Source organism: Protomyctophum parallelum (genome assembly GCF_964188405.1).
Source record: "Protomyctophum parallelum genome assembly, chromosome: 14".
NCBI lineage: Eukaryota > Metazoa > Chordata > Actinopteri > Myctophiformes > Myctophidae > Protomyctophum > Protomyctophum parallelum.
Window position 1 is genome coordinate 570,938 of NC_139709.1, and position 11,563 is coordinate 582,500.

Here is an 11,563-nt window from a genome sequence, read left to right on the forward strand (position 1 = left end):
GTAGGCGTTTCCCCAAACCTCAGAGCAGTAGTTCAGGTACAACGTGTGCAATGAGCTGGCGTTGAGTAGGTGCTTTGCCCTATTTATGACCGAGATGCTCTTTGCCATCTTGTTCCCCACATATTTTGTACGGGGTCTCCAGCAGAGCCTATGGTCTCTAGGATCACTCCCAATAATTTGTTTTCATATACTCTTTCTATTTTATTATTATCTATTATCAACTGAATATCCGTTTGTATCTGGCGGTTTCCGAATACCATACATTTTGTTTTACTTAGATTTAAGGATAATTTATTTCTATCGAACCAGAGTTTGTATTTATTCATTTCTGCTGTTCAGACCATCATGAGCTGCTGGATGTCCTCCCCTGCGCAGAACATGTTCGTATCATCGGCAAATAGTACACACTTCAGTACACTGGACACAGAGCAAAGATCATTGATATACAAATTGAACAGTTTGGGACCCAGTATGGACCCCATTATTTTCATACTTCTGGATTTACGGTCTCCTAGTTGAACAGATAGATAGATAGATAGATCTTTATTAAGGGACCAAGAAGACACGCAGTGACTTTGGTCACTTCTTGTTTTTGTAGTTTTTTTTCTTCTCCTTCTTCTTCTTCCGCCAAAAATAGCTGTTCTGACTGAACCGTGCAGTCGCTTTTTATGAAACTCGGTAATCTGGTAGAGGGCCATGCCAAACGGTGACTATGTGAAGCCCATTACCATTGGCCAAAGGGTGGCGCTATAGCGCTCAATTGAAAATGCAAACTTTGAACGTGCATATCTCATGAACCGTTTGACCGTTGACAATGACACTTTGATACACATGTCTGTCTCCTCATGCCGAACAACTTCCATATTCTGACTTTTGACCTCTGACCTTTAGATTACCCGCCATTTTGAATTATATGAAAACCATTTTGAATTATATGAAAACCATTAAAAATCTATCTTCTCCCAGGAACTTTGATCAAAATGCACAAAAACTTTTACACTTGAACTTTGGACTTATACGAACAAAAAATCGTAACAGATTTCTTTTAAGTCAAAAAATGAAGTTTTTATGAGCCAATAAAAAAATTCTGTTTTGTGAAACCTCTCATGCAACCAATACGTCTTCCAAATAAGGTTGGCAGAGCTAATACCTATACTGCATGTTACTGTATAGAATGAGTCAACTGACAGAGTCTGCTTAGCTCAGTCGGTAGAGCTCTCACCTTTGGACCACAGGGTCACTGGTTCAAATCCGGGTGGTGACAACTCAGCCTGTGATTCTTATTTGTGCATATTGATCTCTCTCTCTCTCTCTCTCTCTCTCTCTCTCTCCACACTCTCTGTCCTCTCTCTCTGTGTCTCTCTCTCTCTCTATCTTCTTGGTCCCGCCTTATCGCTGCTTGCAGCTATATTTTGTCATTGCAACGTGTACAACAAAATTAAAAGTGCCAACCAATCAGTGCATCATATCACAAAACAACATACTCTACAAGCTAAAACAAAACACACATGACTTCTTGTTATTGCACAACCCCAGCAGCACTAATGCACAAACGTACTTTTAGCTGTTATCGCACAACAAACCCTTATTGCACTTGAGATAGCAGAGAAAACTAAAAAGTGTCGCAGCAACAGATCATTCTTTTAGCAGCATTGAGTGCAATTAACTACCGCTGTGGGATAAAAGCTGTTACTGAATCTGCTGGTCCCTGACTTGATCACTCTGTACCGTCTGCCTGATGCTAGCCTGGAACTCACCTATGCTTTCTAAGGCATAGGCAGCTCCCGGCAGGATCCGCCGGGAGAAACTATGCGCAGCTGCGCGACATGAGACTAATGACTTAGAGCGACAGAGAGAGAGAGAGGAGCGTGTGTGTGTGTACATGTGTGCGTGTGTATGTAAATTGTACAAAGGTGCAGACGATCAGAAATCAGCAGAGAGTGAGCAATGTTTGTGCTACTCTATGCCGAATTGAAGTGGACTCAGACCCAGACGTCTGGGCTAGCCTGATGGCAACAGTTCAAACAGTGAGTGAGCGGGGTGGGAAGTGTCTTTCATAATGTTCAGTTATTTTTATGTTTGAGTTTTTTTTATGACAGCGGTCTCTGTGTAGTGACTGTAGTCCTTCCAGTGTGGGAAGAGGGCAGCCAAAGATCTTCTGTGCTGTAGATCGTTGGCTGCCCTCTCTCCCCACACTGGAAGGACTACACAGAGACATTATCCCATTCTGACCTGAGATCAGATTCATACGCGGTTTCCACTGGACACACACTGGTTCTGATTAACCCATTCTGACCTGAGATCAGATTCTAGAAATGTCAGAAGCTCTTCGATTTTTCAAAAATAGCAGACCTACAAGCTCGTATCGCGCCACTCGGTGGCGCGATATGAGCTTGTAGATCTGCTATTTTTCAATAGCTAAAGCACAACATGATGCCAACACCAAAATGGGTCAGAATGGGTTATGAAAGAAACACTTCCCACCCCGCTCACTCACTGTTTGAACTGTTGCCATCAGGCAGACGGCACAACAATTTGTTCTCTATCTTTTATAGCTTTCAAGCCATTTTGACACAACGCCTCTGATGCCATACTTTGACATTTTTGACATAGATTGTGCATAATAATAATAATAATAATAATAGAGTCTTGTGTTTCTTCATGGTGAGATAGGGTTGAGATTTGTTGTTGTGTCGTTCATTGTCACCGGTACTGATCCAAGTCCGACAGGTCTTTGATGACGAGGGGTTTTCGCTTCTTCTCGATGTAGACTTTGCAGTTCATGGTCCATGTTGACTGTATCTTCTAAAATATATATATCTACTAAAATGTATTTTGGCGGGTCTTGATGCCGTCTTAATGAGCGTTTTTACACTTGCTGAAAATAGCCGATCTACAACCAAGTGTAAGATGCCTTATACTGGATCTCTTGTCCACTAGTCCCTTCCTAACATTTTAGTCTAGTTTTTATTTGTCGACGAAATTGTCAGTATATTTAGTCTGAGTTTTAGTCATCGTAGCTTAGTTTTCATTTAGTTTCCATTTGTTTTTGTCAGTGAAAATAGGTAGTCGACGAACATTTTTCGTCTTAGTTTTAGTCGACGAAAACAACACTGGTACTGATCCAAGTCCGACAGGTCTTTGATGACGAGGGTTTTCGCTTCTTCTGGGGTTTCCGTTGAGCTCGACGTAGACTTTGCAGTTCATGGTCCGTGTTGGCTGTATCTTCCCCTGCCTTGCCAGGCGATGGACCCGCTTCTCTTCTTCAGATGCTCGTTTAGATATACGTCCGTGACCTCCGGTTTACGCCCACTGCTTCAGAAGTGCAACCTCGTGTTTCCCATTTTGTGAAGGGTGGGATCCTTAATTCTCGCCCAGTGGCGGTGTGCCCTTCTTTTCTCTTCTCGGGAGGGGGTGACACGCTGTCGATCTGTATCCCCTTCTCCGCCATGTAGGATATCACTTGTTGCTCGACTGTTTCAGAGTCTTCCTCCGTGGGTTCGCCGCTGGTCGTGGAGGCCACAGCCCTATAGCGTAGGAGACGTGGTTTGGTCGCCAGACCACTCACAATTACATCGTTTAGTCTGGAGTATTGTTCTAGGTCATCTACCCGACTCTCAAGCGTCGCAATCTTCTTGTCCTTCTCCATGCTTAGTTGTTTAAGCTCTTTTACCGTATTCATCAGGTCCAGGATGTCGTTTTGTTGTTTTGAGATGATGTCCATTTCATTGGAGATGTACTCAAGTGACTTTTTTAAGTCATCAATCTCTGACTTCTGTGACTTCGGTGCCATGGTTGCAGCGTCTCTCTGGTTGCAGCGTCTCTCTGGTTGCAGCGTCTCTCTGGTTGCAGCGTCTCTCTGGTTGCAGCGTCTCTCTGGTTGCAGCGTCTCTCTGGTTGCAGCGTCTCTCTGGTTGCAGCGTCTCTCTGGTTGCAGCGTCTCTCTGGTTGCAGCGTCTCTCTGGTTGCAGCGTCTCTCTGGTTGCAGCGTCTCTCTGGTTGCAGCGTCTCTCTGGTTGCAGCGTCTCTCTGGTTGCAGCGTCTCTCTGGTTGCAGCGTCTCTCTCGCACAGCGTTTGCAGGCGGTTGTTGTAGCTTTGCTTTGCGGTAGTCAGCCCGTCCCGGATTCCAGACTCCAGACGAGTCACAAAGACACCCAGCAGGCCGGAGGGCGCCGGTCCCCGACCCTTAGGTGACAGGTCAGCGTTGTTCCCCTCAAACTTAGCTTGTTTGTTAGGTTGGACAGGTGCAGGGTAGGTTTGTTAGCTTAGCAACAGGTAGCCTAGTTGTTTCAGCGTGGGAGCGTTCGGCTTGCTGCCTCGCCTCTCACCAGGGTTGCCAGGTTGCCAGTCACAGGCATTGATGTGTGCACGTTCTGCCAGATTCACTTTGTGGTTCAACGGTGTCGACTCGCGTGCCGAAAACAGACGATCCACAAGCTCACGGCGCATCGCCCAAGCGTTCTGAACTTCAGAAGCATGACACATTCGGGGCGCAACGCCGCCTTACGATGCAGCATCTTAACACACCTTTTAAGTTAACTTTATTGGCGAGGCGGGTTAGAGCGGGTTAAATAAAGCAATAAAGCATACGAGGGGGGTGAAGGAAGGAAGACAGGTTCTCAATCACACGCAATTCACGTGCACAGTTGACGTGCAGATTGCGTGCACTGTGAGAATACATGGGCTTCAAAATAAAAGCAATGCGGTTTTAGTCCACCCATATGGTAATGAAAGTATGTTTTATTTTCTAATTATCAAGTAATCTTTCGCGGGCCGGTCAGAATCAGCCAGCGGGCCGTATCTGTCCAGGCCTTAAAGGTATATTCAGTGATTTCAGTCAAAAACCCTTAGGTTTCGTTTTTGGCTGGGACCTAAGCCTTTCATCCAATCAGGATACAGAGCCAAAAACGAAACCTAAGGTTTTTTGACCCCCAGGGGTTAACTGGGGACAGGGAGGAACTCCTTATATGGTCAGCACACTCTATAGTAGAGAGGATTATCACAACAAAACAAAAAAATAAGTGATATTTGAATTAAGTGAAATCACTGAATATACCTTTAAGGAGTTAAGGTCATCATAAATTCAACTATGTTCAAACTGTCGACAGACTGGTTATTAAATGTGTTCATATTTATTATACCGACTGAACAACTACACAGTCAGCTAGCATGTAGACTGAACGTGCGTGCGTGCGTGTGTGTGCGTGTGCGTGCGTGTGTGCGTTTGTGTGTGCGTGCGTGCGTGTGTGTGTGTGTGTGTGTGCGTGCGTGTGTGTGCGTGTGTGTGTGTGTGCGTGCGTTTGTGTGTGTGTGTGCGTGCGTGCGTGCGTGTGTGTGCGTGCGTGCGTGCGTGCGTGTGTGTGTGTGTGTGTGCGTGTGTGTGTGCGTGCGTTTGTGTGTGTGTGTGTGTGTGTGTGTGCATGTGTGTGTGTGTGTGTGTGCGTGCGTGTGCGTGTGTGTGTGTGTGTGTGTGTGTGTGTGTGCGTGCGTGTGTGTGTGTGTGTGCGTGCGTGTGTGTGTGTGTGCGTGCGTGTGTGTGTGTGTGTGTGTGCGTGAGCCTCACTCTGTCCATGTTGGAGGTCTTGGTCTTTCTTCTCCTCCGGCGATGTCGTCTCATCAGACGAGACGAGCTCTGCTCTGTGGAGCTGCTCAGCCTACAGGGTTAATAATTACATATTATTATTATATAATTACATTCATTACTGCTAATTATTAACATTAACGAGCTCTGCTCTGTGGAGCTGCTCAGCCTGCAGGGGTAATAATTACATATTATTATTATTATATAATTACATTCATTACTGCTAATTATTAACATTAACGAGCTCTGCTCTGTGGAGCTGCTCAGCCTGCAGGGTTAATAATTACATATTATTATTATTATTATAGAATTACATTCATTACTGCTAATTATTAACATTAACGAGCTCTGCTCTGTGGAGCTGCTCAGCCTGCAGGGTTAATAATTACATATTATTATTATTATTATAGACTTACATTCATTACTGCTAATTATTAACATTAACGAGCTCTGCTCTGTGGAGCTGCTCAGCCTACAGGGTTAATTACATATTATTATTATTATTATTATAGAATTACATTCATTACTGCTAATTATTAACATTAACGAGCTCTGCTCTGATAGGCTGTTCAACCTAAAGGCCCATATTCTTTCAGAGCGGACGTTTTTAACTCAAATCTTTGCTTCTGGCTGGGGGGGGGGGCAATTACATAAAGTTTTGGGTGAAGTTTACCGTCACTGACACAGAAACATAGGGTTTAACCCTGTGAGAACCACTGATATAGAAACATAGGGTTTAACCCTGTGAGAACCACTGACATAGAAACATGAGGTTTAACCCTGTGAGAACCACTGATATAGAAACATGAGGTTTAACCCTGTGAGAACCACTGACATAGAAACATAGGTTTTAACCCTGTGAGAACCACTGATATAGAAACATGAGGTTTTAACCCTGTGAGAACCACTGATATAGAAACATGAGGTTTAACCCTGTGAGAACCACTGACATAGAAACATGAGGTTTTAACCCTGTGAGAACCACTGATATAGAAACATAGGGTTTAACCCTGTGAGAACCACTGATATAGAAACATGAGGTTTTAACCCTGTGAGAACCACTGATATAGAAACATGAGGTTTTAACCCTGTGAGAACCACTGATATAGAAAGGAAATAGAGCATGCACCTCCACTCTAGCCCAGGTGCTAGACAAAAGGCAGTACAAGAGAAAAAATAGAGTCTGCAACACTGGTATGAAAAACTCAGCTCCACTGGTTTATTTGATTCAACGTTTCGATCCCTTAGGATCTTCTTCAGGAATAGTGTGACAGGGAATGGGTGTGTACCTATATACAGGAAGGGGTACAACTGATCTAACGATGGGTGGTGACTCATGCCACCTAAGCCCAAACCAATTAGCCAGTTTCCAATGTCACAATAATAATAATAAACAAGACAGGTTTAAATATACACAAATAAAAAAATACAACAGGTACAGAATGTGTACACAATATGCAATATTTAAGCACAATAATACACATTGATTTCAGGATAGGACACAAAAAGATTGTCATGGATAACAAAAATCTAATTTGAAATTCCAGATGACTCATTTATTAATTGTTTGGTGTTAAAAGAGGATAAAGTCCCAAAGCTCCTAGTGAGGAAGCTGAGACCATTACTTTAATTATCACCAATTGTGTCCGATGCTGAGAACAAATGAGGATGAGGACTAGTAGTTCTTCAGGAGGGGCACTCCATCAGAGTACATCATCCGACAACCTACAGATAAGGAAGAGAACATGTGAGATACAAATAGTACAACAGGTGAGTGCCTAAACATAATAAAGTGTGGGGCATGCACACAGCACACTGTACTACTGCAAGAGTTAAAATCATGTTAAAAACCTTCAAGTAAAAAGGGGGATAAATTCACCACAAATGTACTCAAAGGTATACTGCATTGAGAGACTCATAATAAATGTACAATTATAGGAATGGTCTGATGTCGAAAGACATTCAAGCCCTTATTAACAGTATTGAGGGTTGACATCCAAAAAGTTTCACGCTGAAGGAGTAGAACATCAATGTCTCCACCCCTAGGTGGCAGTTGGACCCTTTCAATACCAATATACCTCAAGGAGGAAATACAATGTTGGGCTTGGTGGAAATGTAGGGCTACAGGATTTTTGAAATTTTTGTTTCTTATGTCACTCCTATGTTCTGAAATTCTGGTTTTAAGGGGTCTTAGAGTTTTGCCTATGTAGGCAAGCCCACACACACACTTAAGCATATAGGACCACATTATTTGTCGTACAGCTGATAAAGCCCTTGACTTTGAAAGTCTTGCCTGTAGTGGGGTGATTAAATGTATGACATTTAGATGTGAAACCACATTGTGCACATCTGCCACACTTGTAATTGCCATCTGGAATATCAGACAAAAAATGTGTGGGTGTCTCCTGACGTAAATGTGACCTAACCAAGAGGTTCTTAAGATTAGGTGGTCTTTTGTAGACTATGCGAGGAGGGGCAGAGAACGTTCTTCCTAGGGAGGGATCTGACCTCAAGATATGCCAGTGCTTTCTGATCGTTGCTTCGAAATGTCTACCTAATGGAGAATACTGTGTATAACAGTTAATTTGTTGGGCTTTATCAGTCTTCTCCTTTGTTTTAAGACAAACTAATTGGGTACATTCACTGAATTTGTCTATGGCAGGTTTGATCCATTCATCTGGGTACCCACGTTGTTCAAAACGATTTTGGAGGTCATTTGCATGTGTAGTGAATGATTGATCTGAGCTGCAGATCCTACGTACCCGTTTGAACTGACCCATAGGGATGCCCTTCTTCAATGGGGTCGGATGATAACTTTCACCATGTAACAGGGCATTTCGGTCTGTCGGTTTCCTATCCAGATCCATGTTTAGTCTGTTGTTTTCTTTAATGACAAGAATGTCAAGAAAATTCATTCGGCAACGATCAGAGGCCATGGTGAACCTTAAAGAATGACTGCTGTCATTTAAAAAGTTGTGGAAGGCTGTCAACTCTGTAGAAGAACCAGTCCAGATAAGGAAGATATCACCTATATAACGTTTCCACAACTGAATGTGTTGTAGAAACGGATTGTGACTGGAATCAAAAATAAACTCCGTTTCAAGGAGCCCAACAAAAAGGTTAGCATAATTGGGTGCCATCTTACATCATAGCTGTACCACATTTTTGTAAGTAAAAGTCATTTTCAAACAAGAAAAAGTTTTTAGTAAGCACTATTTCAGTGAGATCTTTCAAACATTTAGTGCTGGGGATAACTTCAACCCTCTGATTGAGAAAGTGTTCAATTCCCTCTAGACCACCTTGGTGTGGGATGTTCGTATATAAACTTTCCACATCTAGTGTAACAAGAAAAGACTCATTGTCAACTGATTCTATGGTTTGTAGGACCTGAATGAAATCACTTGAGTCCCTTAAGTAAGAGGGTAGTGCAAAAACATGTGGCTTAAGGAAATAATCAATAAATGAAGAAATCTTCTCTGTAAGAGAGCCTATCCCTGAAACAATAGGTCTGCCTGGAGGTACATCAGTAACGTTTTTATGGATTTTGGGCAGGGTATATATCACTGGTGTAACAGGGCAGTCAACCTTCATATAGTTGAATTCATTCTTATTGAGATCTCCTGTTTCTAAATAGTGCTCAAGAATTCTGTGAATATAGTTCCTGAACTCTATAGTGGGGTTGCCATTCAATTTTTGGTAAAACACATCATTATTGAGCTGTCTATGTATTTCACCAACATATGCTACTCTGTCCAAGAGGACAATAGCACCCCCTTTGTCAGCAGACTGTACAACAACAGATTTATCATTTTTTAATTCTAACAAAGCATCACGTTGTGACTTGGCCATGTTATTAGTGACCTTATACTGTTGTTTCTTAGATAAGAGTTGTGACACTTCACTTTCAACCAGTCTGCAATATGTGTCTATGGATGAGTTCCTATGTTTAGGTGGAATAAATGTAGATCTTTTCTTAAACTGTTTCAAAGGCCCTATATTGGGCTCAGCAATATCATCAGGGTTAACTAATGGAGGCTGTGTATTATCTGAGCTAATCTCCTGTACCCTGTTACCGTTTACATTAGAAAATAATTCCCTCAGTCGAAGATTGCGGAAGAATTTTTGAAAGTCTACTAAAGTGTCAAAATCATTACATTGGGTAGTAGGTACAAAAGACAAGCCCTTACTAAGAGCTGCTAAGCATGTGTCTGTAATGGACCTGATGCTTTGTTAGAATTAAAAAATGATAAATCTGTTGTTGTACAGTCTGCTGACAAAGGGGGTGCTATTGTCCTCTTGGACAGAGTAGCATATGTTGGTGAAATACATAGACAGCTCAATAATGATGTGTTTTACCAAAGATTGAATGGCAACCCCACTATAGAGTTCAGGAACTATATTCACAGAATTCTTGAGCACTATTTAGAAACAGGAGATCTCAATAAGAATGAATTCAACTATATGAAGGTTGACTGCCCTGTTACACCAGTGATATATACCCTGCCCAAAATCCATAGAAACTTTACTGATGTACCTCCAGGCAGACCTATTGTTTCAGGGATAGGCTCTCTTACAGAGAAGATTTCTTAATTTATTGATTATTTCCTTAAGCCACATGTTTTTGCACTACCCTCTTACTTAAGGGACTCAAGTGATTTCATTCAGGTCCTACAAACCATAGAATCAGTTGACAATGAGTATTTTCTTGTTACACTAGATGTGGAAAGTTTATATACGAACATCCCACACCAAGGTGGTCTAGAGGGAATTGAACACTTTCTCAATCAGAGGGTTGAAGTTATCCCCTCCCCAGCAATAAATGTTTGAAAGATCTCACTGAAATAGTGCTTACTAAAAACTTTTTCTTGTTTGAAAATGACTTTTACTTACAAAAATGTGGTACAGCTATGATGTAAGATGGCACCCAATTACGCTAACCTTTTTGTTGGGCTCCTTGAAACTGAGTTTATTTTTTATTCCAGTCACAATCCGTTTCTACAACACATTCAGTTATATAGATGATATCTTCCTTATCTGGACTGGTTCTGCTACAGAGTTGACAGCCTTCCACAACCTTTTAAATGACAGCAGTCATTCTTAAAGGTTCACCATGGCCTCTGATCGTTGCCGAATGAATTTTCTTGACATTCTTGTCATTAAAGAAAACAACAGACTAAACATGGATCTGGATAGGAAACCGACAGACCGAAATGCCCTGTTGCATGGTGAAAGTTATCATCCGACCCCATTGAAGAAGGGCATCCCTATGGGTCAGTTCAAACGGGTACGTAGGATCTGCAGCTCAGATCAATCATTCACTACACATGCAAATGACCTCCAAAATCGTTTTGAACAACGTGGGTACCCAGATGAATGGATCAAACCTGCCATAGACAAATTCAGTGAATGTACCCAATTAGTTTGTCTTAAAACAAAGGAGAAGACTGATAAAGCCCAACAAATTAACTGTTATACACAGTATTCTCCATTAGGTAGACATTTCGAAGCAACGATCAGAAAGCACTGGCATATCTTGAGGTCAGATCCCTCCCTAGGAAGAACCTTCTCTGCCCCTCCTCGCATAGTCTACAAAAGACCACCTAATCTTAAGAACCTCTTGGTTAGGTCACATTTACGTCAGGAGACACCCACACATTTTTTGTCTGATATTCCAGATGGCAATTACAAGTGTGGCAGATGTGCACAATGTGGTTTCACATCTAAATGTCATACATTGAATCACCCCACTACAGGCAAGACTTTCAAAGTCAAGGGCTTTATCAGCTGTACGACAAATAATGTGGTCTATATGCTTAAGTGTGTGTGTGGGCTTGCCTACATAGGCAAAACTCTAAGACCCCTTAAAACCAGAATTTCAGAACATAGGAGTGACATAAGAAACAAAAATTTCAAAAATCCTGTAGCCCTACATTTCCACCAAGCCCAACATTGTATTTCCTCCTTGAGGTATATTGGTATTG

The 11,563-nt window shown here is 42.1% G+C and overlaps 1 protein-coding gene across 1 annotated transcript in view; it reads right to left on the reverse strand.

Annotated features, from left to right (window-relative positions):
- Positions 1–11,563, reverse strand: part of LOC310870630 (segment polarity protein dishevelled homolog DVL-3-like) — a 62,599-nt gene that overhangs the window by 32,752 nt on the left and 18,284 nt on the right. Inside the window, exon 6 of the mRNA XM_083781889.1 lies at positions 5,565–5,655. Within this exon, the coding sequence (XP_083638015.1) occupies positions 5,565–5,655 (91 nt within the window). The remainder of the gene's footprint in view (positions 1–5,564; positions 5,656–11,563) is intronic.